Source organism: Perkinsus marinus (assembly GCF_000006405.1).
Source record: "Perkinsus marinus ATCC 50983 genomic scaffold scf_1104296958776, whole genome shotgun sequence".
NCBI classification, from domain to species: domain Eukaryota; phylum Perkinsozoa; order Perkinsida; family Perkinsidae; genus Perkinsus; species Perkinsus marinus.
In genome coordinates this window covers 30583-57530 of record NW_003206626.1, presented here as the reverse complement: position 1 = coordinate 57530, position 26948 = coordinate 30583, and the positions used below count along the sequence as shown (strand labels likewise).

The 26948-nt window shown below is 49.4% G+C and overlaps 8 protein-coding genes across 8 annotated transcripts; 2 read left to right on the top strand and 6 right to left on the bottom strand.

Annotated features, from left to right (window-relative positions):
- Positions 1–6: 6 nt before the first annotated feature.
- Pmar_PMAR029515 (nop15p/nopp34, putative) lies at positions 7–689 on the bottom strand. Its single transcript, XM_002773489.1, has one exon. The coding sequence runs from the start codon at positions 657–659 to the stop codon at positions 75–77; it is 585 nt and encodes a 194-aa protein (XP_002773535.1). The 5' UTR covers positions 660–689; the 3' UTR covers positions 7–74.
- A 152-nt stretch (positions 690–841) lies between these two features.
- Positions 842–1389, bottom strand: Pmar_PMAR029514 (60S ribosomal protein L37, putative; the record flags this gene model as incomplete). Its single annotated transcript, XM_002773488.1, has 3 exons — positions 842–1147; positions 1199–1272; positions 1330–1389. The coding sequence occupies 3 exons, from the start codon at positions 1387–1389 to the stop codon at positions 943–945; spliced, it is 339 nt and encodes a 112-aa protein (XP_002773534.1). The 3' UTR covers positions 842–942.
- A 601-nt stretch (positions 1390–1990) lies between these two features.
- Positions 1991–3548, top strand: Pmar_PMAR029513 (polyubiquitin, putative). Its single transcript, XM_002773487.1, has one exon. It carries the CDS (start codon positions 2021–2023, stop codon positions 3395–3397), a length of 1377 nt encoding a protein of 458 aa, XP_002773533.1. The 5' UTR covers positions 1991–2020; the 3' UTR covers positions 3398–3548.
- Positions 3549–8978: 5430 nt separating this feature from the next.
- Pmar_PMAR029512 (T-complex protein 1 subunit theta, putative) lies at positions 8979–11638 on the bottom strand (the record flags this gene model as incomplete). Its single annotated transcript, XM_002773486.1, has 17 exons — positions 8979–9157; positions 9202–9290; positions 9331–9433; positions 9483–9556; positions 9606–9670; positions 9715–9792; positions 9837–9970; positions 10027–10132; positions 10185–10307; positions 10360–10438; positions 10489–10592; positions 10647–10706; positions 10964–11043; positions 11100–11207; positions 11252–11318; positions 11366–11464; positions 11516–11638. The coding sequence occupies 17 exons, from the start codon at positions 11636–11638 to the stop codon at positions 8979–8981; spliced, it is 1671 nt and encodes a 556-aa protein (XP_002773532.1).
- Positions 11639–13502: 1864 nt separating this feature from the next.
- On the top strand, positions 13503–15396 carry Pmar_PMAR029511 (hypothetical protein). The gene has a single exon (XM_002773485.1). It carries the CDS (start codon positions 13533–13535, stop codon positions 15213–15215), a length of 1683 nt encoding a protein of 560 aa, XP_002773531.1. The 5' UTR covers positions 13503–13532; the 3' UTR covers positions 15216–15396.
- Positions 15397–15468: 72 nt separating this feature from the next.
- Positions 15469–15850, bottom strand: Pmar_PMAR029510 (hypothetical protein; the record flags this gene model as incomplete). Its single annotated transcript, XM_002773484.1, has 3 exons — positions 15469–15570; positions 15664–15778; positions 15810–15850. 3 exons carry the CDS (start codon positions 15848–15850, stop codon positions 15469–15471), a joined length of 258 nt encoding a protein of 85 aa, XP_002773530.1.
- A 29-nt stretch (positions 15851–15879) lies between these two features.
- Positions 15880–23127, bottom strand: Pmar_PMAR029509 (hypothetical protein; the record flags this gene model as incomplete). The annotated part of the gene is made up of 30 exons (XM_002773483.1): positions 15880–15970; positions 16028–16093; positions 16142–16257; positions 16305–16403; positions 16457–16552; positions 16695–16822; positions 16869–16991; positions 17037–17114; positions 17288–17392; positions 17605–17751; positions 17804–17861; positions 17911–17997; positions 18047–18089; positions 18269–18363; positions 18415–18454; positions 18657–18716; positions 18885–19034; positions 19083–19197; positions 19248–19354; positions 19874–20039; positions 20089–20167; positions 20393–20541; positions 20592–20691; positions 20735–20856; positions 20929–21145; positions 21257–21340; positions 21391–21523; positions 21577–21664; positions 22425–22938; positions 23008–23127. The coding sequence occupies 30 exons, from the start codon at positions 23125–23127 to the stop codon at positions 15880–15882; spliced, it is 3576 nt and encodes a 1191-aa protein (XP_002773529.1).
- A 2203-nt stretch (positions 23128–25330) lies between these two features.
- Pmar_PMAR029508 (trithorax protein ash2, putative) lies at positions 25331–26831 on the bottom strand. The gene is made up of 9 exons (XM_002773482.1): positions 26750–26831; positions 26569–26699; positions 26458–26527; positions 26211–26414; positions 26113–26166; positions 25976–26063; positions 25814–25931; positions 25668–25772; positions 25331–25463 (listed from the first exon to the last, which is right to left on the bottom strand). The coding sequence occupies exons 1-9, from the start codon at positions 26810–26812 to the stop codon at positions 25334–25336; spliced, it is 963 nt and encodes a 320-aa protein (XP_002773528.1). The 5' UTR covers positions 26813–26831; the 3' UTR covers positions 25331–25333.
- Positions 26832–26948: the final 117 nt, after the last annotated feature.

Genomic DNA, 26948 nt, shown 5'->3' with positions numbered 1-26948 from the left:
ACGTAACTGAGTGGGTACTACGTACAAGAAGGCCTATTATGGTAAAGACGTCTTGGAGGAAGCAATAGTTGTTATCACGGCAGATCATACTTCACCCCTGCGGCCTCCAACTTGCTCTTCAACGCCTCCTTCTTGGCCTCTTTACGAGCCTTAGCCGACTCACTAACAACAGGCAAGCCAGTCTTCTCATCGACAGGACGACTGTTATGCTTCTCTTTATTGTCCTTAACGTGAATGCGTTTCATGTTAATAATGCCACGGCCCTTGCCGGTCTTAGTGCAGCCATCCCAGAGGGACTCATGAACCTGGCTTGGCTCCAAGAGCTTAGCACTGATAGGCTTCTGCATGATGAAGTACTTGTCCATATCCTTCGCCACGATCTCAGCAACATCATGCGACTTGAACTCAACGAAGGCATACCCCTTCGAACGAGCGCTTCGCTTCGACCGAGCCAAACGGAGGCGCGTAATGGTGCCAAACTGGGACAGGAATTTGCGGATCTCTGGTTCGTAGAAACCTGTGGGAAGCCTTCCCAACCGCACTACTCCTCTAAGTCTAGCCCAAGACCCCGCGATCTTCTTGCCGCTGGCCTTCTTCACCGACCCCTTTGTGGCCACTTTCTTGGACGTCTTAGCCTTACTACTCACTGCAGCCACCATGACTTAAGGATGGATATTATTTAACAACTTATACAGGCAAGGCCATACCACACCCGACCCAACAACCAAATATTTGCAACTAGTTACCACATTGAGCTAGCCGAACTCGATCTAGTGCAAGCGGAAATTCATTAACAGCAAACTACCCCTTCCAATAAGACAACTCAACAAACACGACATCTCTTTGAAGTACCAGGAAGTCATCCAGACCTTAGCTGCTCTTGCTGAACCGTCTCCTTACCGTTTGGTCAGGACAACGGTGCACCACTGCTTAGCCACCAATTTAGTTGGAGGCAGCGGAGCCGGCCTTCTTGGCGACGGAACCCTCCTTGAAGCCGTTCTTAGCCCTGCGGTCGACGAGCTTGAGATAACGGCAACGACCGGAACCGGTGGTGCGACGACGCTTAGCCTTGATGGACCAGTTGAAGCTGCGCATCTTCCTGTTGGGGAAGCCGCAAGAAGCACAGTGCTTCTGCTGAGTGTGGAAGCTGAAAAGAAGAGACGAGTCAACAAGCCCTCTATTGATTCCCTATTATTACGATCTCTTGCCGCAACGGACACAGAGGCCGTGAGACTTGGTCAAACGACGTCCAAACGAAGTGGTACCCTTGGTCTGAAATCACCAAAGATATTGGGAGGATCTTCCACAACGACACGGGCCTTCCCGCACACCCCACGAAGTAACTATTTCTGGAGTTCCGATTGAAGCGGCACGACTGTCCAGAGCCATTGCATGCCCTTCTAGACCACAACACGATCTAAATCCCTGTATTGACCTCCCTTATTACCATGTTGACTGATGGACTCCTGGATAGAGGCTCTTCTGATAGCGTCGGCCTCGCCTATCGATCATCTGGGCGAGCGAGAATCACTCGAGAGATCGAACACTTGCACGCGTGCGCAAGATGAGACGGAAAGCTTCCGGCCGCTGATTAAAAGCTAAGCGACTCTCCTTCTCGACTGTTTGAGAGTCCTCGATTCCATCATATGCCTTCCACGTTTTAGAGGCATTTTCTGTGTTCGTGTGTTAAGACTGAGGAATGGGAGTAGCTTCAGCGTTCTTCTAAACACGTGTCGACCGATTGTGACACGGCTGCAGTGGCAACCTTGCTTTCTAGCGTCATTGGATACGCTTTATATGTTGTGCTAGCTTTACTCGGTTTTTGGTTGCTGTAGTGTGTGGTCATTGTAGGACCTGTCGTGTGTGTAGCTATCACTCGTTAATGTGGCTTCTGATAGTCTCTTGACTTAGTTCTGTGACATTCATTGAGTTGGTATAGTAGTTAGTTTATGCTCACGGTCTAAGTCCGACGGTTTCAATCGTTTTTGTCAGTGATATTTCTGTTAACTCTCACTCAGCCATGCAAATTTTCGTGAAGACTCTCACGGGTAAGACCATTACCCTCGATGTCGAAGCTTCTGATACTATCGAGAATGTGAAGGCGAAGATCCAGGACAAGGAAGGTATCCCTCCGGATCAGCAGCGTCTCATCTTCGCCGGCAAGCAATTGGAGGATGGCCGAACCCTTTCGGACTACAACATCCAGAAGGAGTCGACCCTTCATTTGGTTCTTCGTCTTCGTGGTGGTATGCAGATCTTCGTTAAAACTCTCACCGGTAAGACCATCACTCTCGATGTTGAGGCTTCTGATACCATTGAAAATGTGAAGGCGAAGATTCAAGATAAGGAAGGTATCCCTCCGGATCAGCAGCGACTCATCTTTGCTGGAAAGCAGTTGGAGGATGGTCGCACGTTGTCCGACTACAACATCCAGAAGGAGTCTACTTTGCATCTTGTTCTCCGTCTACGCGGTGGTATGCAAATCTTCGTTAAGACCTTGACTGGTAAGACTATTACTCTCGATGTTGAAGCTTCCGATACCATCGAGAATGTCAAGGCCAAGATTCAAGATAAGGAAGGTATTCCTCCGGATCAGCAGCGTCTCATCTTCGCCGGCAAGCAGTTGGAGGATGGTCGTACTCTCTCGGACTACAACATCCAGAAGGAGTCGACCCTTCATTTGGTGTTGCGTCTCCGAGGTGGTATGCAGATCTTCGTTAAGACCTTGACTGGTAAGACTATCACTCTCGATGTTGAAGCTTCTGATACCATTGAAAATGTGAAGGCGAAAATTCAGGATAAGGAAGGTATCCCTCCGGATCAGCAGCGTCTTATCTTCGCCGGAAAACAACTAGAAGACGGTCGCACTTTGTCCGACTATAACATCCAGAAGGAGTCGACCCTTCATTTGGTTCTTCGTCTTCGTGGTGGTATGCAGATCTTCGTTAAAACCCTCACCGGTAAGACCATCACTCTCGATGTTGAGGCTTCTGATACCATCGAGAATGTCAAGGCCAAGATTCAAGATAAGGAAGGTATCCCTCCGGATCAGCAGCGTCTTATCTTTGCTGGAAAACAGTTGGAGGATGGGCGCACGTTGTCCGACTACAACATCCAGAAGGAGTCTACTTTGCATCTTGTTCTTCGTCTCCGCGGTGGTATGCAGATCTTCGTTAAAACTCTCACCGGTAAGACCATCACTCTTGATGTTGAAGCTTCTGATACTATCGAGAATGTGAAGGCGAAGATCCAGGACAAGGAAGGTATCCCTCCAGATCAGCAGCGTCTTATCTTCGCCGGCAAGCAGTTGGAGGATGGGCGCACTCTTTCGGACTACAACATCCAGAAGGAGTCGACCCTTCATTTGGTGCTCCGTTTGCGCGGTGGCTGTCTGTGAGCTCTCTCTCCTCGAGTTCTGTAGTTTATTAAGATATAGCATTGCCGTTGATCTGTTCAACCGAAGCATTGCTGTTAACTACCTAGTAAGCCCTCTAATATTATTTGATCGTCGACAGCTGGGGCCTTGCTACTGCTATTCTACATAAGCAAATGTACTAGGTTAATATAGACCCTCAGTTTGTGGTTGTTGTGTTAGTCAGATCGAGGGGCACTTCTATTACCAATTCTGAAGATGGAAGGCCGAAATTGAAAGTTCTATCACCACGAACCTGATTCGCGTCATAGTAGAATTTTTAAGTTTTAGATGCGAGTATGTTCTTTCCGTTACGGAGTTTATATGTACAGTGTTGCTCCTCCAAACGATGGTTTCAAAAATGTATTTGATGTTTGCTGTTGTAGTGTGGTCGAATGATGGAGTGAGGCAATCTGGCTCGTTGAACTGGTTATTGAGTACCCCCTTACCTTGTAGTTTTAGTAGTGTTGAAGGTTCCGACCAACATTTCGTGACTCAACCGTTGCTGATCGCACTGTGGTAGAAATCTTTATGGCAACTGAACCTGGTGGTGGGGAAAAAGTTATGACACGAAGTTCTCGTAAGGGCGAAGAGCATTAGATGTGTGATAGGCGTTGTGAGGGTATAATCGTTGAAAGTGAGATTAGGCTATGTTTCATGTCCGCCGTGAATAAATTACCCATAGCGTTGTAACACAGCGTACATCGCCACATGTTGGTCGGGGTAGATCTTCCCAAAACGGCTATTATCGTACTTCAGAACATTACGGTAGAATCTTGTATAGAACACGTCTTTGTTTTGATAGTGGTCTTTGGCCACACTACCGTGTGGATTGAATGCAACGAGCCGACGCTGTTCACGCACCATTGCACGACAGAAACTGTAAAGGTGCGACCCCTCATTATGACAGATCATCAGGCTAGTCTGGAGCACTCAGGAGGTCCTTCCTGTATGTCTGTTGGCACCACGGGCAGCAGCAGTAGCAGCATGTCGATGTTGAGACGGGCAATGGGCACTCCTCCTATACCAGAAGATGAGCAACTCGTAAGGGCTGGCTGGCCCTTAGCCCTGACCTGAGTTTGTCATCCCTCAGGTTGATATCGACAATATGGGAAGTGTCGCCTCCTCAGCATGTGGCCAGAGGCCTCCCCAACAAGCGTAGATCTACTACTACGCTACTACTACGCTATAAAACCTGTCGACTCCCTCTCGATCTCAGAAGGTTCAGTGCGGTCCTTGACACCAGTGTGTCTGAGTATCCATCCCCGAGCACAAGTCCGGCTAGCAGCATATCACATAGTTGTGAGCCTGGTGGTGGCCTATCGAACGGTCTCTGATGGTGCAGTGGTTTTCAGTGGTATCAGCGGCGACCTTGGCCGACATGCAGAGTAGTTCGCACCGTCACTTCCACCAAACTCTACTACAATTCCCGAGATCAGCCACCCCACCAAAGCCATCAGTGCCTCAAGAAGTGACAACGGCACAAGCCAGAAGTGAGCATCTACTCCCGATTCCGATACTCCCCGGCTTGTCATCAGTCTTCCTCTGTGCTGTTATTAATGAGGCGGTACAATCAGAGAGGCTGCCCGCGAGAGAAGCAATGGTGGCCATGAGTGGAGTACTTGGTAGGAGCCGCGGCTTACAGTCACCTCAGTTGCAACTACCCTCAGGTGAAGACTCAGCCGTCACTGACCGTATGTACACTTTTGTGGGTGCCGGGAAGAATCTTGAGGTTGGCTAATATGCGAAAATGACAATGGTATTCATTTCATCTAATTTACTTCAGGAGCAACTGCGCATGCTCCAACTATGGATAGAGTTCCAATCCTCTCCCCTGGCTGGCGCGGTGTCTTCATCAGCTTCTAAGAAGGGGGATCATCATCATATTGTTAGCCCTGGTGACGCCTCCACAGTGGCCTCACCCAACTTACAAGAGTCCCCATATGGAGGCGTGAGCATCTCGGGGAGATCTTCCGTCTCGTCCGCATCGTCGGGTATCATCTCAGTACTACGGCCCTACTCCTTATGGAGCGTACCCTCCCCCACCTGGGCACTACCCGGGTAACCAAATGGCCATGCCTCCACCTCCTCCCCACCACCCCTTCCAATATAACCCCTATGGGCCCCCGACTAGTCGAGGCAGTCCGCCACTACAGAACGGGCACGCCCCTCAAGGCGTTCAGCAATATGGTGGATACTATCACTGCACCTCACCATAGTTAGGGGACTTTCTCTTCCAGGATACTACTATCCCCACTCGTACAGTCCGCCACCTCATGCACCGTATTCACCACCTCCCCCACTCAATCTTCAACAGGCCATCATGTCCATGGCTCCTAGCCCACCACAAGGGTCTGTTGAGGGCGTGAAGTAAGTGTGTACCGAGTTAGCGATCGCCACAATGAGAGCGCTTCAGTTGTGGTGCAAGGCATCAGTTGCAGTCCCCCGATCCCAATGCGGCGGGAAGCAATGACATATCTGTCGGTATGACGAAGGCGATGAACAACCACCAGACCTCTTCAACAGTCCAGGGCAACATAAACTCATCTAATAGTAGCACTACTGCGACTAACAATTACCGTTCTACTATCGCTGGTGATCATGCTTCATATGGTGCTTCTGGCAATGAGGGCCCGCCAGTCCTTTTCCAACCGATGGCACGCAGGTGAGGACGTGTGGTCTGTACGGCGCCACCTTCCGGTGCCCCTCAGACCGGAGGACTTCCAGCCTCTCGTTCTCGAACCCATCAGAGGCTCATCCCCGAGTCCGACCTTTTTCAACGCCTCCCCGCCATTGCCAAGCCCGACATCATCACTTCAAGTCGGTCCTCAATGGTGTCGTTACGTGCTGACAGTTTGTTTGTCTGCAGTCAGCAGCCCCGTCGCCGACTCCGACAGTAATACACAATCCGACTGCTACCCGACGAACACAAAAGGGTGAGTCGGGGTACACCGAGCTCCTACCCTCTGGATCGCTAATAAAGTTAAGATTTGTTACTGACAACGACAGCGACTTGATAATGTCGACTTAGCACGTAAGTCTAGTGCTTGAATTATGCACCTCCTGCGAATATTCGTATGGAATTCAACTCCAGCCTAGAGTCAGTAGTTCGTAATTAGTCTCCATGTCATAAGAGCCGAGTAGAGGTATGCAGTTTTAGTTTATGTAAAGAGCCAGTGTATCATAAATGGTATCTAGGGTCAAGTGTGGTCGGCTGTTGAGTCCGGTTGAAGAACTCGGGAGCTCAATAACCCCATAAGGGTCTCAGGCTTCTACTCGCGTTCCCTGACCGAGCTCGCACTGTTCTATAATGATTATGGTTTGCCGTCATCGAGCTTGGTAAAGTATACATATCGCATGATCATCCGTCCAGGTATACCCGACGGAGGACCCCCAGTGGCACCCGGCATCAGCTTGACACTGGCTGAGGCCACCAATCCGACTGTTGAAGCTACGGAAGAATCGGAAACTAACTCAGCGGAGGTAGGCATCTGATTGTGGTTGGAGATCATCGCATCACCATGCTACTGCCTCCTCATTCGCGATCTGATTCTCAATTCATCGATACACAACTCGGCCGAGTTGGCGAACTACGTTTCCATGAAGCGTTTACGAATTTTATAAACTATATGATTCCCACGATAAGATTTGTTAGTGATGTTCCGCCGGCGCTGCGCTTTGTCTGATTATGTCGTGACTCGACTGGGGGACTTGGATCGTGGATTTCGATCAGCATGTGTCGCCTCTTGATTTCTAAATAGCCTGCGAGTTTAGCTCTACAGTATATCAGAGTCCATGTTTATCCCCGAGATGGGCATCGGGTGAGTCCGGTATCTATATTCAGTCTCTGGTTGTCTCAAGGATTGAAGAAATCTGACTGGGTATAAGTATGGGCCTTGTAGGCTCTCTGCATCATTCTGTCTGAGGCAAGCACATTCCTCTCCTCAGGAAAGCCCACCGGAGGCTTCATAGTTCCGACAGCTACGACCAGCAATATTCAATTGGTCATTCATGCACACATCCACTATTCAGCTTTCTAATTCATCCCTCCTCTCAGCTGTTGAGTCTCCAAGTTGGACGTGGATTGAACTTTGTTACTATTTTCGCTGTGAAGTAGGGTTCAACGGGATTAAGGAAGCGGTGTACTTAGAGTATTGCGTCGGCCTCTCATGAACCAGACAGAACAGAGGCAGCTACTAAGACTTCACCTATACCAACTCGTAATCGCCTTACGGAAATCGTCACTTCGGCTAGCCCCCTTTCCCCTGACAGTGTCCAACTCTATGGAAAGCACATTCGGACAGCCCTTCTGCTGTCGTGTATTCAATCGGCGAGACGATACAATCATCTCTGAGGCAAACTTGGGCGATGTAGTGTCAAACTTGGCTGGTGTAATGCCAATCTTGCTGGTGATACAACCTGGTAGTGCCAAATTTGAGTCCTCACTGTCAGACTTGTTTGTATCAAAATGGACAAGTAACGAACTTTCATTTTCATCGTTAATCTCGCTTGTAACAAAATGGAATTTCGTCGAACTTGTATTTCCATCTTCAATCTTGATCGCAACGTAATTAGACTGTGACATACTTGAATTTTCAAAGTCGAGCTTGATTGTAACACTTAGTCTCGCCTGCTCACTTGTCAAACTTGCACGAAGAAAGGTGAAGACGTACGCAAGTTCGCTAGAGCCCATGGTGGACACCGATAGGTATCGGACTACCCTCATCGCCAAGCTAGATCGTAGCTCCACAACTTTCTCACAGTTATCGAACGTAACACTTCTGATAGAAAAACAGGAAAACTATCAAGTAGTCATGGTGATGGTCGCACTAATGCCCTCTTAGGAACGGTAGGTAATACTCTGCCTTGGCCTCTCTCATAGGGTCCATCGTCCTATAGATCATATCGGTGTCCTCGGACGACTCATACCACGAATAGTACCTGTAGCACGCGGGCTGTCCCGAGAAACGTGGCTGATAGAAGCTTACACGTAAGCAATTGGTAGGGAGGTTGCAGCAATGCAGAACGCATTCCAATTCAACAACTTCACGCGGTCCTCGATCGCCAGATTACACTAAGATCAACCAAGAGGAAATATCCTGAAGAAAGGCACCCTGTACCCTCCTTGAATATCTGTTCTTAGTAAACTCGATGTCATTGGCGACTCTCATACAGTTGACGAAGCTGCGACGGAGCAGCCCAGCCGCTACAAGGCGACGAGTGGAGGAGGAAACGATAGACATACAATGTTGTCACTTGAAGCGAGTTGCAATTCGGGTTTCAGGTTGGAGGGTTCGAAAGCTGAGGAAAACTTTCGAAAAAAATGGATGAAAACCCTGAAGTAGGAATCGTAATCCTGAGGAAAGTTCCAGCGACTTTCATCCACAATGGAGCAAAGTTTCCTTCATCATTCCAGCATGAACTCAGTGCGTCCCATTAACTGCTCATGCTAATGCAACACAAGCTCAACAGCTACTTCAGAGACACGGTATATCAGTGCTTGTGCTCGGGCGGTGGCGGCTTACGTTTTCATCTCAATCTTCATCGACATATGGAGTTCCCTAAGTCAAACATCGAATAATGCATGCAACCGTTTGCGCGACAATGGTATCACCTTGGTCTGAGGGCCACCGGCCTGCTTGGCCACGATGATGTGCTGAATTCTGAGGATAGTCAGCACGGCGTCAATAGCCAATCGTATAGCCCAGGACTTGATGCCGCGATTATCCAGTATGGACTTGGACACTGAGAAGTCTTCATCAACAACATACTCATAAAAGAGTTACTACCAGCGTCACAAATAGGGGAGGCTCGTCGGTTGGGTGCATCAACATCAACACACATTCTGTTCTTACCAGAAGCATGAGCGGCCTTTAACCTGAGCGAGGAATGCCAGTGGTGACTTAGGGAAAGCTCACTTCGTGACGGCATCCATAGCATTGAGACCCGCATTCTCAGCTATGATGTTCGCAACAACTTCAAATGATTCTGCAAATTTCAGAACGGCGTATTGCTCGAGGCCTGATGAAAACGAGCACTGTGATAAAACACCTTGGGAAGCGGCTTATACCGGAACATTCCTGACCGAACTCAGCAACGTCAAGGCTGAGAGAGATCTCACATCCGCCGCCACCAACGACGAACCTGTACAACTACAATCCGCACAAGTTCAGATCCTGGCACCTCCACTTACTCCCTCTGACCCTTCACAGCACAGCATCGAACCACATTGACAGCATCATCAATAGCGCGTTCAACCTGAGCACTACAGCATCTCATCGTGTATGGACTATTGATAATACCTCGTCGAGGAAGTTGCCAGTAGCCCCCCTTAGGACAATAGTAGAGACCTTCGAGTCTGCAGCTCGGACGACAGTCACCTGACAACAGGATAAGCAAAGGGGAAGAGATCTCGCAAGCATACCTTGGCACTCGAGATCTCCTCAACATCAATGCTCTCAGCATAACCTAGCTCATCAGGCAGGGGGGCACCGAGCCGAACGATACCCGTAGCTCCAAGAGTCCGGCAAAGACGACGCATCTCGAATTTAGACGTGCCTGCCGATGATAATAATAATGAAATGGTGATGGTGATTCCCTCGAGCTGAGCCTACATTTGATGGCTAGGATATGATGTTTGTTTAGGAAATGGAGAGCAATATCCTGAATAGAGCCTCCCACGATGACGGCCTCAACACCAGCGTCAACCAAACTAAGAACCTACACAGATATAGCATCACTCGCTTATGAGCTCAGAATGAGCTTCCATTACAAATTCCTCCATCTTTTTCTCCTCCCCCTTAGCAAAATCCATCAGCTGTTTGCCCGACTCTAGCAGTACCGTCCCTTGCGTCTCAGTGCCGGTCATCTCGAGGCCGCAGCCGTAGACGGCAACCTGAACATTCTCAGGCTCCTCCAGCGCCGATCAGAAGGACCAGTGGAATCACCTTGCAGTTCTTCTTGTGCTTTTCGATGCCCATCGTGTCTCTGGTAGTGACCATACCGTCCACAACGTAAGAATTATGACTGCCAGTAAACCAATGAGAAAAGGGGAAGTTGGACAGAAAACGACTCACATGTTGCCGCAACCGGGCAACTTGGCCACCCTAATGTTGTCGATGTCGAATTTCTTAGGGTCCTCAGGCATCACCGAGCAACACGCAGAAGCGACAAGACGAGTCTGAATTTCAGTAAGTGAGAAATCGTATACAAACAACGGGTGCCCCATCCTCACCAGAGTGTCCTCAAGCCCGTACTGTTTTGCGCCCAGGACAGACTTGATAGCAGTACTGATCTGAAAGTTGAAATATTATACAACTCGATCTGATCAAGCTATTATATGCAGCTCAGTCCGTAGTTGACAATGTTGGAATACATTTTTGCTCTCCTCAGCTGAGCTCGGGAGTTTCCTTGCCATATTATGAGAATTTACAACCGAATTCGGCTGGAAGGGCACAAACACCAAAGATTTCCAAATTTTCCCAGAAGTAGTTGACTATAAGCATATTCTCCCACACTAGTAGTTGCAACTCGCATCCTATACGTCCCTACCTGATCTACGCTTCTGACATCCCCTAGGGTATACGCGACCAAATCGTCGTTATCGTTCAAGTACTTCACCACACGATCACCTAAGCAGCATGACTCGTCAATTGATGATAGTAAGTCGGTCTACTACTATCATTACCAGCCATCTCGTAACCACGGATTATATCCGAAGCATGAATGCCCTGCTTCAACAGCTGCTCAGCGTTCTCGAGAAGCTCACCAATCAAAATCGATACCAAATTAGTGGCTAAAACGGTCATAACACTGAATGCCCCCCAGACCGGTACTCACCATCGCCGCACTCCTGCTCCTGAGCCTGAACGGCCATCACTACTAATTTGGCTGCTGGATGGTATATCTATGAAAACACGCCTCGTTAGGAGCAATGAAGTGTGAACAACGCACGTCGAGCTCCTTGAGCATGGTAGCAGTATCGCTGGTTACAAAGTGTTTATTGATATGGTTGACAATCAGTTTGTTGGTACCGCAAGGCCCGAGTGATGTCTAAGAGAATCAAGGGTGACATATGAAAGCGTCGTTTCCGTGTCGTGTTACCCTGGTTATCTCGGAGACGTATTTGCTGGCCTCCATGTTCTTCAAAAGGGCCTCATCGACACCAGCGTAGCTCTGAGTGCCGTCCTTTAAAAGTGATTGGATTCCCACGGGGCCTTTGAACATGATGATGGAAAATACGGAGGAGTTCAGCCGCAGCAAATAAACTGTGATAAAAGAATCCTAGGTCCAACCCGAGAAGATACGAATCACGTCAGGTTGTCCATCTTAGCGCAACAACTACTATACTGTGAAGCTCCATTTTTCACGCGTTCCATAGAAGAGACAGGCCATTGATTACAGCGCCTCAGATGATGCACTGATTACTTCAGCTGAGACTCACCGTAGACTCTACGGTGAGTCTCAGCTGAAGTTTACGGCGTAAACTACGACTCACGTCACCCATACTTCTCCATAGTAGATGAAACATGCACTGCTCCAGGGCCTTGTTGAAGGATTTACGGCCTCTTAGGAGGTGTTTACGCTAAAAGAGGCAACGCATCGGTATACTCTGCTGAGGCGGCCTCGGGAGGATTTCGATTACAGGGGCGGGCGCAGTGAAGGGTGTTTCAACGAGCACAGGATGCTGCTATGTGTCAAACTTGTCTATGATGAATTAGATCATATCTGAGCCGGACACATACATGCTACCGCCAGTAGCCGTGCCGAGCTGTGAACTAGCTAGCCAGGACTGAGACCAGATTCCATTTTCTTTGTATTAATCAATTTCTACTGGGTTTCCTCAGCTCAGTGTCACTGGTGCTGTATTAGTCGGACCAATACATCAGGATGACTAATTTAATCATCAGCACATCCTACCAGTTCATTGTGATATGATATATCATGTATCGATGGTCTTGGTTATCGTCAGCGATGGGTAGATAGTGTTAAACGCCTCAGTAATTGAATCCCAATCTCAGTACTGATAAATACAATGACAAGATGATAGTGATGATAATGAATTCACTTCCACCAACGCTTACCCCTCTGGGAGAGCTCTTAGGGCCCCGTTGGGAATCAGTGGTGATATAACTCTATGTGAACTCTGATTAATGATAAACGTCTCTGCAACCCTCTATAGTAACGAGGTCGATCGTTCTATCTCGAGCCAGTTCCGTATTTAGCAGGCACACCAACTTACGTACTCAGCTGACGTACTGGCACGGCATGCTCGCGAGTTCTTCTTGAGCGAAAAGAATCTACTTTTTTCTGCTCCAGTGAGACCGTCTTTTATGTTTCTGTTCCACTTGTCCTCCCTATTATTTCTTCTGAATTTCCTCTACTAGCCCGTTCCTCCTTTTTTCTATCCGTTTGTATACAGGCTGGCAGTCTTGTCACGCTGTATTTGTCGGTCTTGTTCCTGGTATTTCCTTACTAGCTCACAGCCCAGGTCGACTGAACTTCTCACTATAATAGTGGAAACTCTAACTTGAGACTCACTCTAGCGTGCTGCACAACTTGAAATGGGTCGCGTAATGGGAGTTGCTAATGTAATGGGTCGCCTTCTTCTCTAACAGACCATATATGTACGCATATACATTGCCGCGAACATTTTTGTTCGTGTCCCGACATCATAACAAGCTCCCCCTACATTTTTTTCTAACATCTCTAACACAGCCTAACCGCTAGGTGCAAAAATCGCCTAGCGCCTTACGATTTTCGTGCATAACCGAGGCTTGTGAAATGGGCCTCTGATCAACTGGCGGTATCTTTTCGCGTGCGCAGTGTGCGGAAGGCGAACTATGCGCCTGCGTGCAGTCTCCACGTGAGAGTGGTGCATCAATATTGATGTAGGGCGACAGCTATTATTACGAAATTATCGGCGGACAAATTTGAACTGTCATACAGATAGGCTTAATGCATGTCTATCTCGTCGCCTCTAAAGTGTGTGTATCTCGTGAACTCGTTGGATGGAGCTTGCGCCGTGATGCTACCGTGGGTCACGGGCTGTGACGCTACCTTCCCAATGCCACCGTGTCACGCCAGTTTACGGACTTCTCCCAATCGTTACGCCCTTCCAATGGTTCATCCTATTCTACAGCGTCTTGGTTTATCTCTCGCTGTCCTCACTGTGGTATCTGGCGAACTGAGTCAAACTTCGGACCCGGTCAAGGATGCTATCAACGAGCTGAAGGAGAAACTCCCTCCGAACGCCACTATCACGGATCACATCCCCGACCCATTTTTCTCTCTATTCGGAGCATCACACGGCATCACTCCTGCTGCCATGGTATCTCCTGATAACTCCGACCAGGTTGCGACTGCTCTAACTATTTGCCACAAGTATAAGGTGCCTGCCGCTCTCCGTAGTGGAGAAGGCCATTCCTACATCGGCCAGAGCAACGTTAACAAGGGTATCATTCTAAGCTTGCAGCGTTTCAAAGATCTTAACGTCCAAGCTGTCGATGGGGATTATATAGTTCAAATGGGAGGAGGTCTCGACCTGATTGAGGCATACACAAAAATGGCTCTCCATCAGCCGCCTCTGGGATTCGCCGGAGGATTCTCCCCGAGCACCGGGATAGGGGGTTACTTCTCTGGAGGTGGCCACGGCTTGCTCGGTCCCAAGTATGGCATAGGAGCTGACCGGCTCGTCGCTGCTGACATCGTTATTTACGACAAGACGGCTAACGCATTCCAACTCGTGAAGGCTACGTTGACCAATGAGCATGCTGACCTCTTGTTTGCTATCCGTGGCGGGATGGGCGGCAACTATGGTGTGGTGGTGAACTTCTATTACAAGGCATTCATTACTGGTAGTGTCCTCTATTCTTCGGGAGCTACAAATATCTTCGAAGTCGAAAACTACGTTGGGCATATGAAGTCTTATATGGACTTCATACAGGCTTCTACCACTCCCAAGGAGTTCAATGCCGCACTGATACTTGGATATTCCGCTTTCCAAGCCCTCTCATACTATTTTTCCATCTGCCAATGTGATTCAAGGAACTGTTCGTCCTGCCTTGATGTGACAAATGTATTCAGGAACTACACGGGCATCACCAACTCGAGCGGGATCCTCCCCGATCAGAAGGAGATGACTTTCGTCGAGGCCATGTGGACGAGCATGAATTGTTTTTCGGTCTTCCCTACTAAAGGAATTCCCGGTGCATCAATGCCTGAGATCGAGGAGGCGATGACTAAATGTCGCGCTATCGAGAAGAAAGTAGTTTTACAGTGGATTCAGATCCAGTACTACTATCCCAGCATATTGACTCATGATAACCTCGAGGCCATGGTGAGTCATGTCTTGGGGAAAACATGTGCTTCGAAAGGTTGTTACCAGTATGTCCTGCCTTACACCCACCAGATGCTCGAGGAGCCGACGGACTGTCTCGATAGTTCCGGAGGAAAGTGTACCTCCTTTGACCACCGTCAGAAGGGGTTCTCTATTGAACATGGTATGTTCCTCCTTCCTGGTGAAGACCCCTCCAAGGTGGTCGAGCCGTGGATGGCTAATATGTCGGACACTGTGAGGCCCTTCTCAACCGACACCAAGTATCAGAATTACATCGAGTCCACTATGACTCGTGATGAATGGATCCCTCGTTACTTCCCACATAATGGGACTTACGAGCGGCTTCAGGCGGTGAAGTGTAAATACAATGGTATCGATATGTTCGACTTCAGACGTATAACTAACTTCACTATCGATCTGAATGATTGCGAGGATGGAACTTCCTCACATTGCCCGGCTCGTTAGGCTGTAGGTTCAGCTCATCCCATAACAATCTTCATTTTTTCCCGTACTTGGCATATGTTAGTATTTCAACAGTTCGCATCGAAGTTATCAACACCAGAACAATATGTCCGGTATGTTATAGCATGAATTCCTTATATTATTAAGGCATATCTCCTTCCATCATATTTAGAGACTACTCAATACATTCATTTCGACATAGTTTCATCAGCCCCGATATAGTTCTGAGTAGTAGTAATAGTAGTAGTAGTAGTAGTCAGCCCAAGAACTGGCCATCGTAGCTTTTGTAAGTGACCAAGTTGAGAGGAGCCACGTTTCCTTGGATGTGTTCGATTGCATCAACTAGCTTCGAGCTAAGCTAAGATTCCATAGTTGTGCAATCTGCACAACTACACCTATTCTGTATCTTGCGAGCATCAACCTTGATACCCCGGCTGTCGACGATGATCACCGTGAACTGTTCCGTGTACTGGATCTGCATGAACGGCATCGGTCCATCGTCGGTTGGAACTCCCTTCACTTTGGCCAGACTTTCCTGGGGATGTACGCAGATTGATTGGGCATAGCTGAGGGGAAAACTCCCAACCGAGGGTCTACCCCGGACCGATGATGACCAACTCGTACACAGAGGGACCCATTGAGAAACTCTCACAGCTTTGCACAATCGTTATGATGTGGTAGTAGAATGGAAGAGGCTTCGACCCAAGTAGTCAGCGATAATCGAAAAATCATTAGAAGACGCGCCGATAGCTTTGTATCTGACAAGAAGTAATTACACCTCTGCACGCATGCTCAGTCATCCATCCCAGACGGACAAGGTCGAAAGGCTCTCTGCATCCTGTATGGAATCTTCCCGTTCTTTCCTCATGCTATCCTTGTATCTAAAATTGGAGAGTCTGCCGGAAACTTCGCTCCGGCTTCCTCCTCACAGAGCATCCGGTTGACACAATGGACACTTATAGCCATCGTCGTCTGCACTGTGAGGCGACTCGCCACTGGTCGACAGGCAAAGCTGGTGGAAGGAATGCATACACATGAAATGAATCTGTCAATGACAAGAACTCAACAAAGTCACCCGGGTTCGATCCCTACCGCTGGCATGTCCAATCGTTGCCCGCATTCCGCGCACTTGGGAGACCCGCTACCCTCCCCACCGTTGAACACTCGAGCCGTTGTCCGCAGACTTTCGACCTGAATCAGGAATCCTGATTCAGGATAGAGAGCCTTCATGCACCGCTGGCTACCTCTTGACGCATATGCTCAAGCTCCTGCTTATCCTGTTTGAGGTTATCCAGCGACGTCGAGCACTTATCACCACTGGTCTTCAGGAGTGACCTCATCTGAACAATAATAACCTCAAGCATGTATAGACTTCGTTGCTGGAAGCTATCATCGATTCCAGCACACCGCGTAGAGTATGAGAAAGGTCTCATCACATACCAGACCGGGTCAGATGGAATCGATGAGATTCGAACCCCCTACCATCGGCTTAAGAGTGCCCATCTCCACCATCGTGCCAGAATCCTCTTCCACAGCTGGGTCCACAGCCAGCGCATCCAGCACCTCCGCCGTCACTGAAGCCGACCCAGAACAGCATCGACTGAGCATGCCTAAGAGAAGCATCCCACTTGCTTCAAATACCCCCGAGGATCGTACCAACTATTTCGTTCATCGCTTGCAGAGCCTCCTTTCGGTCACGAGATGACCCAACCGGCCTCTGCCGGAGCTTCCGAAGAGCTTGCAGCCACAACCTTCCAGTGGACGAGTCGGGCTTGCCACCTGGAGAGCCAATGGGAAAAAACAACAACGAGAGTGGCTTCCTACTATTCTTCTCGCCAGCAACACCTTTGCTCACGGCCTCACAAATTTCCACGTATGAGCTCGGTGCTAGCTCCGAAGCATCTAAGGAAGGAACCATATCACACGAAGAAGTGGCCTGGATAGATAGAGCTTGCAAGACTACAGTACTTTTCAGCAAGAGTGACGAACGTCGCTGAGCCATCCCTGCATTCTAGAGCTAATCCTGCATCGTGCAACGTCGAAGTGGCGATGACACGAAACTCCCCAAAAACTACCTGTGGCATCGAATAGTGTCCGGGCCAAGGCTCGAGCATCCTCGGACTGAATATAGGAAGACTCAATGAGAGCGATAACACCCTCTGGCCATGCGAACTGAAAACCTGACACCAAACAAAGTCGACAGAGCAGCCAAGCAACGGAATCCTCTCAGCCTATTAATACACATATAACCATCAAAGAGATAATAAGAAGATAGCCATAGCAGTGCCAACAAAGACAAAGTATCACACTTTCCCCAGGTAAAATCAGAATCATTAGCATTGATCGCTAACCACCTGAAATTCCTACCGACTAGTCCCTCCTCCCGCACTACATGTCCCTGCCATCATCTCAGCTTTGCTGCCCAGATTCCGATCGAACAGCGTGTCCTTCATGTGCAACCGAGTCGCCTCGTCTTTCCGATGGAGACCACAGGTAAGGCACAACTCCAAACAAAGAGCCGGCAAGAGGGAAGAACCATCTGAAGCAATGCCCGAGTGCATACTGAGGGACACCCTCCCAAGGAAACTTACTAGCGCTCGAAGACCGAGACTTCCTACTCAAATGCCGCAACAACATATTCGCACATGCCTGGAAGAGCAACCAACGGTAACTGTCCTACTAGGCCCAACACTCCTACCTCACTGGGGAGTAGAAGTTGTGATAAAGTTGCCTCGATGGGAGAACTCAGACTGTCTGGACCAGCACTGTCAGCTGCTGTAGGCTCCTGCAAGGACGGTAGCCTGGGACGGGTGAATATCAGTTATCATTCTTACTGTCCCCGACGGAGTTTTCTCATCTTCCAGCACAGAATGCCGCCTGAAATCCATGCAAAAATGGGATTAGTACTCAAACCAGGGGCCGAACCCGGTACCTTTCGCGTACGAAACGATCGACATAACCAACTAGACCCGCAGAGTCAACGCATTCCAACCCTATACCACCACAGACACCCAACATGTGCCATCACAACAAGTCGAGCGTTACATCATACTTACTCTAGCAACGTCTCAAGCAGCGGTATCATCCCCTCTGCATTCACGTGCATCAATGACCGACCGATGCCCCGTGAGGAAGTCAGAACAGATATGACCTACACTGACACCCAGGATGATATACCCCCCCCCCAAGCAAGACCTCCTACCGCAGCATCTTGGCCACGCCCTATCAACTCCTTCAAATACCTAAGCCACACACTATCCCACACAATGTGGGGGGAAATATGCACATGTGCTAGTGACAATATGGAAGCTTTGAGGGAATTTTCGGAATTTCTTGTTGATTTCTGAACACTTATATACGAATTCGATGGACAATCAATGAGAAAACTGCCGAGCTCAACTAAGGAAAGCGAACATATACTCCTCTAACGATAGCCCTCCTCACTCGATAGCCTTGGTTCTTTTGCTATCTCCATCATCCGCCTCAAGACACGTCCCAACATATCTACACCGTAACAATGACATACGTAGTACAACAGCAAGCAGCTCCTCTACAATTCCGCTGCTGATGCTGTTGTCCCTTCTCCTCCCCAAGAGAGAGCCAACTGCGACGCCAATTTTGGATACCTAAATGTCTTTTCAAAAACAATTGAAGATCTCCTGTCCGCCCCACCCGCCACTGAGAAGAATGCCGATAGCCGTTGTGACGTCCAGCGGGATGTCACAGTCCTTCCTAGTCAACAGGTCCACCAGTCTCTCCAAGCTACGGTAGTCTCCAAGCCGACACAGGCACTTCATCAGCATATACGTATGCTCCTTATACCTAACCCAACTCCCAATTCCCCTTATCGCGACCTCAGCTCCCCCTCACAGCATTATCGGCCTCAACTGGCGTCCATCAGGGCCCTTCTTAACCACTTCAGCTTCATGTAGACGTAATAAAAACGTCGCAATAGCCGGCACTCGATGACGCACTCTGAATGCTTCTGAGGCCAACGACCAACTACCCCGTCCCCCACAGGAGGTCCCCTCCAACCTATAACAGTGCTCGTCTGTACGGGTAGACGAAGGCCAGCTGCCGCCTTGATGAATACTCTCAGCGCATCATCCACTTGGTTCTTCTCAAGCAGATTTAAACCATACCTACCGCCACAACGACGTCCCCTCATAATGCTACAACGTTTTTATAATACACTAATGAGGTTAGAAGAGAGATAAATAGTGTCAGAATGTACGTTCGCCTCCCTCAGCCGAGCTGGAGAGTTTCCTTACTAACTATAGAAGTTTACATACAAACTCGGGTAGAAGTATACAGGACGCACCGAGTATTTCCATCGGAGTTCTCATGCTGTCGCCAACACATGTAGTCGAGCACTAAAATACCTCCCCAGAGTGAATTAATATAATACTAGGACCATATTCCTCAAAAATAGCATGTTCACATCCGATAACGTATTTTATGTGTTCATTACATACATAATGCACCTATACCATATAAGGCAGCAATGTATCAGGATGATACTATCATCCTATGTGGAGGATACACTAAGTGAAAGTGTTTTTCATATCATGAATGAAACTCCATCACTCTCATCGTTACTCACATCATATTGAACATAGTATAACCACCCTCTAGTAGCCGCTATGAACCCTCCCCCCTACTTGGTATACAGCTGCGTTAGGTAAGGGTTGACAGGTAGGCCCTCCCGAGTCGCAATCTCCACTGCCCACTCATACATCCCCTTCTGTTGCAGCATCGAGACCTCCTCCGTAGTGGCCTTCTCATGCAGGGAATATACACAGGGGGTACCAGTAGACGCGTTATTGCCTGAGCAACCGGCTAAGAGATAAGGAAGAGCCCCCGGGGGTCTTTCTACCTACGACCAGCAGGGAGTGGTCGAAGGCCGGTACTACGGCAACTATCCCAGACTCTGGTGCGAAATCGCTAAAGACACCCTGAGAGGGAAACTGCAATCAGCGCGGAAATACATGTTCGCTTTCCTCAACTGAGCTCAGGAATTCCCTCACAAACCATAGAGGTTTCCCGAATTAGGGTACAAGTGCACGAAAACGAACAAGAATTTCCTCAGAATTTCCATATTGTCACCATAACATGAAATTCACCATGTGCATATTTTCGCCCATGATTGACATCCTCCTCCCTACTACTCCCCTTCTCACTTGAAAAGCTATAAAACGCACATTAGCGTTGGGATACATCAACACTACTGTAACGCCGCACTTCACAGGGCCGCCTTGCCGATGCCCAGCGACAGCTTTACCCTCACCCTTTTGCCCAGCCAATATAGGATCCGCTATATCACTAGAGCCTGATTGATACGCGCAAACTACCGCGCGCCATGAAATTATTCCCTCTTACGTCTCCGCCGAACCTGCTTTGTGGTGAGTATGAAGTAGGATCGCGAGGAGTAGAGGCCTGTAGGGTGCCAGTCGCTGCCTCCCTCATCACCAACAGGCACCTACGACGACTACTCACTACAAGGACGTCCCCACAGCTATTACCGCCGCAATGTTGCCCTGTTTAGGGTCAAAACCAAAGACAGCTCCCTTTGAACTGAGCACCAATAGTGCCTCCATACTAGGGAAGATAGCACACCCTCTAGTGGGCATCAACTCCTCACTACCTTCACATAAATACACCTCGTAGCCGCTACTACTACTACTACTACTACTACTACTACTACTACTGCTACTACCAGTCTCTTCCTCTATACAGCAGCTAGGGTCCACCTCCAAGAGGGTAACAGCACCATCGATGCCTTCAATAGAATAGCTCACTACCGCTCCATCATCATATACCACGAAGAGGTAGTAGCTTTGAACCGTCTGGGGCTGCTTGTGGTCAGCCCCGTTAGACAGCTGTGGACGGTTCTCGAGACCCTTCCCCTCACCATTCTGCCGATCCATGATAGCCTAACGATACGACCAAACTCGACCGAAGACGCCAGCTCGCCATCCTAGTACCACATGTCGTACTCCTCCTCTATAGGGTGTCTCAGAAGAAGACGGAGAGGGCGGTATCACTCGCAACTTGCAGCTACGTTCAGTCAGAAGATCCCTGCTGCGGTAAACATACACATTCCCAAGTGACGTGCCCACTGCTAGGACCTGTACACAAGTAGTAGTAGAGACTCGAGCCTCGAGCCCCACCACGATACCGTCAAGTCCTTAGAGACATCAAAGCTGGTCACAGCCTCGTCTTGAGGAGCCCCTGCCAAAATCCTAGCCTCTCTCAAAAGGCAGGGCCGACCGGTACTCTGGTCAGTGCGGTACAGCGAATATGCCTTGTACCTGATCCCAAGTACCATCATCAACCCTTCCCCGCTTAGACGAGAGCGGCCTACTTCCAACATGTAGCCGACTCCAAGCCAGGTGTGACGGTGTCCTCTCCTATCGCCATCACACACTGCTTCAATGGGACATCCCTCAGCCCTACAATACTCCTATTAAATGCTTGCAGGGGAGCCTCTTCATGCTGGTCCCCCGCAGGGCCACTTGTCAGTGCCGCTCTAGTCGATGACCGGAGACTGACACAACGTAGTAGCAGTAGCGAATTTCCTTTTCTGTCACTGCTGGAGGGTCTCACTACTACTATCCCACAAGCCCTCGTCCGCGATAATCGAGATCCAATCACACTTAGAGGATCCACAAGTTTACCCACAAACTAACAGCCGCCATGAAGTGGCTGGCCTTCAACACGGCCTTCATCGCAGTAAAACTGAGTCTAAGAGCCGCGCTCCCAAATACTTCTATCATTCTAGTAACAATACAGACACCTTCACGTGCTCCAGACCCCAGTATGAGGCCGTAGGATTATGTCTCTACTGAGTATCGGATAGTAGCTACTGTTCCTAGTCGATTATTCCCCACCCGAGTTGATGCTATCCCCTCATCCCCTTTTTACTACTCTCTCTCCAATCTAACGACAGCCCCATCCTCCGAGCCCAGCCATACTGCATCGGACCCACCGGCAGCACAGGTTATCTTACGGCCCTCCATGCCTTCTATACTCACCAATGGTCTCCTCTCAAAAAAGGGTATTCGAGGGAGCCTCTGCATAATGATAACCACCAACTGCCGACATCGACATACCACTCCCTCGCCACTTCCTTACCAACCCAACATCTCAACCCGAAGGAGTAACTATAGTACGATGAGGCCTATTCTCGGAAGACAGTAGGCGCCCCCATACCCAGAGGCCCGTTGCTATACACAGCCTCCCCATTGTAGCTCTTCCCAGTGTAATGCCGGCCGGCCCCCTTACGCCGACCACCACCACCGTCCTCCTCATCGTCATCAGCCAGTAGTCGCCTCATGTCCTCTACTTGAGCTCTAAGGAAGGCGTTCTCTGCAAGGAGCTGATCTCGACTCAGCTGACTAGGGTCCGCAGAGACGCCCAATTGGTTGGCCGCATTAGGGGAGTTCTCGTGAGAGGCCAGGACGTCGTCAACCTCTACCTCCTCGAAAAGCAGTCGGTCCTCCTCCATCACCGGCTGAAGCCACTGGTCCGAATCCAGCTCGGCGACGGTCGATGGCTGCCGGCCGTTTTTACGCATGAAGTTGACGAGTTTCATACGGATATAATCGTCCGCTACATCGAACTGGTCATCGTGATTAACGTTGTGGAGGGTCCGCATGTGGTCCCATACCTCGGTCACAGGGCCTTCGGTAGAATAGTCGCAAATGCAGCACACGGCCGGGCTTTCCTGAGATGGAGGGCGGTGGTCATAGCTGGGCCTATTCCGTATCTTACAAAGTCAACCTAGAGATACTACCTGCTCATGATCACTGACTTCAAGCTCGCTATCCGACCAGCCTTCAGAAGACAAGTCACTGTCAGGCCCCGACAGGCTGTCGCTGCTGCTGCTAGAGGAAGAATACGATGGAGGACGCATAGTAAGAGGAAGGACGGTACTGAATATCCTAAGGTTAACCTTTGCAAGATACGGATGAGGCCCAGCAGCTTGCCTCGACTCTAAAAAACTATTACAATAAATGACCCTCTATCTCTCCACGATATCAGCGGAGTCTTAGCGTGAGTCCACACTCATACAGAGGGCTCTCAATCATCATGCGCTTAAAATGTCGAAGCGTTCCACAAAATTTAGCGGAGCGACGCGCGCGCTTTCAACGAATTACGATCATCTTCTCATCCTTCTGGTGAAGCTGACTCCTCTTACTAGGGCCTGTTTTACGAGAATACTTAATCGGAGGCGCCTTTGGTTTGGGAGCAACTCAACTCATTCCACAACGTCAAGGAGCAACTTTAGTAGCATAACCTAACCCGTCAGTGAGCCATCGTAAGTTACGCTTGCCTGAATACAGGAACAAGTATTGGGACAAGAAAACTCGGTTGGAGATGGCTGAACACGTTGGTGTGAAGAAGAGCTTCCTTAAACTCATGAAGCAAGTATAAAGTCTGCCAACACAAGTCGTCGGTATATTAACCCTCAAGTGTGCAACATGCTGGAGGACCATGGGATCTTCTGCTCGGCCCTTTGATGACCTCACATGGGGGATGTTCATGGGGACGAAGGCAACTCGGGGCCGTCCTTCTTCGCACTCGATCGATTTGGGTACATCTTCCCTACCGCTGACGCGGGTGATCTCTCAGCTGGAGTCTGCCGTCTTTCGAATTCAGGGCCATGAGAAAGCATTCAGTAGACCTCTTCCGCAGCCGCAAAGGTGAACCATCTCTATAGATATGCCGAGACCATCTCACGCTGGCTTGATAATTGCCTCAAGAACATAGGCAGCATGGCAAAGGTCTTTGGCCTCCAAGCCGCCTAACCCTTCATAGATATCATCTTTCAGCGATCGATGGTATGACATCTGGACAATCATCCTGGCGTGGAGCATGATGATAACCCGAGGAGGCGGCAGTGAGTGGCAGTTTACCAGCTCCTCCCTTATCCCTTACACATGATCGTCACCTGCGATCGTACCAAGTTCGTCGGGACTCACTCGGTCCTTCCAGTAACCTCAGCTGCTGGCGGATCTGCCAACAGGGTCGGCCGCCTCTCCCCCCGACAAGTGGATCGAAACGTGATCTCATCTAGCATGTGTTCGTTATAGACAATTGATTTTGTCACTGCCGAGTTATGATGCCCTAAACCGTATCAGCATCCCCTTTACACGTTGTGTTATAACATTAACATATATCAACCCAGTTCAATCAGGCCCCATGCCCTACCTTGCATACGACTACCGCGAGGTCCGACGCACCCCTCACAATCAGCGTAATGGCGAATACTGGACCTTCGTCCTTTTAGTGGTGACCGCCTTCATCCTCCATGTAGCAGCTCTGATCATCTCTGATATCATCAAGGCTCCTTGTGACGGTTGCGGTGGTGGTCAAAGCGCCATGTGCAAAGCCAAATGTGTAGCCTACGGTTGGCTGGTAACTGGCGTGTTCTGCATCTTATCCCTCTTTCTCTACCTACTGGGCTTCCTAGTGTCCGCATGGTGGGTGAACATGTTATTCATGGGTAAAGTAGCGTTGATAACCTCAGTCTTATCCACAATCATTTGTTCTATTGCGGTCATCATAGCCCCTCACTTCTACGACAATCACGTTAGTCCTATACTGCTGGGAGTAGCGACATTCTTGTTATTCGCTACCGTGTTCTACTTTAGGTAGTGTGAGCACCGCTCCTGTTGTTCATCATTGAGACTCTTGTGTTATCATAAAAGCATCCACTTGAGGGAAAAGGGCTAAACTGTGTGGAATTCGCATCCAACATAAACCCCCCATTCCGACACCAGAGGTGGGGTAATGAAATCTCCCATGAAAACAATACGATCTTTCCGGACGATGAATGAAATTGCCTTCGCGACTAGTAATAGAAGCAGACAGGACTAAGAAAAAGCGGCAATAATCCTTCCCGGTACAAGTCATGTAATATCCGGACCTCATCAGCGCGGCACACACCAAGTGAGAAAGGTGTGTTATTAAACACAAACAGGTTTTGGATCCTCATACGACTAGCCTATATCAAGAAGTGTGGCATGAATCTCCCATGTGTAGTGGTAACTAGCCCACGTACTAGGTAACGCACTGACGTAATGTGATACCAATAGAAACGTAGCATGAATTAGCATTCAAGCAACACCCTCTGCCTTAGGACTCGACAGAATCATCTCGGAAGCCGCCAACTTGGTCTCTGCTGTCGCCCCTCGAGGAATATAATGGGCTGGTCGCAATGGTGGGGCTCCATCGTCCGGTACGAACCTACGATAAACATACTCTTCACGGCAGAGTTGAAATAAATGCTCGCTTTCCTCAGCTGAGCTCAAGAAATTCCTCACTGATTATGGAGGTGTTCAGAAATCAACAAGAATTTCCCAAAATTTCCTCAGGAATTTCAACACATGTAGTTGACCATGTGCATATTTTCCCACACTGTTCCACCGTAGCCCAACTCCAACTACTCACATCTCCGAGCATGGCCGAGCTCCCTCTGGTGGTGGACACTTGAATGCCGGTCCGAAATTAGCCTCGACCGTTGCACCCCCGTACAACGACACTGCAGGGAAGTACCTGCATCACGGCTGTAGACCAAACAGTAGCCGACTCCTCACTCGCCCTCCACAACGTCATTGAATGCCACGCCAAGACTCTCCCCATTCAGCGTGTATGATAATGCAGAGCCCTCCGAGATGCTCGGTATCGGGGGATCTTCTGGATCGCACAATAGGCCTGATCATTCTCACCTCGCTGAGTACAACCGAACAAGCAGCTACCTGGCAACCACAGGGAGCTTTCGGGTCGTCCATCATCCGCCCGTAATGGCGTCTTGGGGGGATCTCGTATGAACAGATGGCAGCCCATCTGAAGTCGGCCGAGCACTACTGACCTTCCTCGCCATCAACAGCCATACCGTATCTCCCGGAAATATCCTCCGTTTGCCATAAGGTATCCTCTTGGCCACCACCTAAGCCATAGACATCACTTTTCCCAACCAGTAGTTACACCCACTATCTTGCATGCGTCCATATCCCGCATAGCATAAGAAAAACAGTCGCTACCAATAGGCATATCATATCGAGTCATTCTAGTCGACCACCCCACCCTGATATGAGGTTCCATCCTCGATACCACACCAGGATGCCTCGAGCCCTCCCCCAAGAACGTGAGCTCATAATACCAGCCACCACTACTAGCCCCATGGGTCGCCAGCACCTACAGCAGACGCTCTCAACAATCACTAATAACACCATCCCACCGTTGAATAGCCCTGGTCACCACTGGCCTCCAGCCGATTCTCCGAAATGTGGATTTTTCTATCAACGTATCTGACCTCCGTCCTCTCACCGCCGCAAAGGGCCCGCCCAACCTAAGGCTCCATCCCATCTCCCTGCACTCCCTATCAGGATTGTTGATCATCACAGGGGCCGTACGGAGAAAGCTGCCACTAGGCGGTGGGGTACCTCCCGACCCACTGCCCGACGGTGATGGATCTGTCCCCTGACGTACTACGGCTCAGTTATGCATACGAAGAGGTATGACGATAAGACCTTCCTTTTGGTGACAGTAGAGCCCTTCCGTGGTCTCCCTCCTGGTCGCTCCTTGCCACTCATAACCAAAACGAATAATCCTCAAATACTTCCACCCAACACTGAACTCAACACCAACGCTCTCGAGACTACCATCACCACCACCATCGTCACAGCGACTACGATAAAACTGAAGTCACAACAGCGTCATACTGGAAAG

Coding starts and splice junctions, on each gene's coding strand:
- Pmar_PMAR029515 (XM_002773489.1), bottom strand. CDS start 659: ATGGTGGCTGCAGTGAGTAGTAAGGCTAAGACGTCCAAGAAAGTGGCC.
- Pmar_PMAR029513 (XM_002773487.1), top strand. CDS start 2,021: ATGCAAATTTTCGTGAAGACTCTCACGGGTAAGACCATTACCCTCGAT.
- Pmar_PMAR029511 (XM_002773485.1), top strand. CDS start 13,533: ATGGTTCATCCTATTCTACAGCGTCTTGGTTTATCTCTCGCTGTCCTC.
- Pmar_PMAR029508 (XM_002773482.1), bottom strand. CDS start 26,812: ATGAGTGGCAAGGAGCGACCAGGAGGGAGACCACGGAAGGGCTCTACT. Junction 26,064..26,112: donor GGATATTTCCGGGAGATACG/GTATGGCTGTTG, acceptor GGCCGACTTCAG/ATGGGCTGCCATCTGTTCAT. Junction 25,773..25,813: donor AATGACGTTGTGGAGGGCGA/GTGAGGAGTCGG, acceptor GCCGTGATGCAG/GTACTTCCCTGCAGTGTCGT.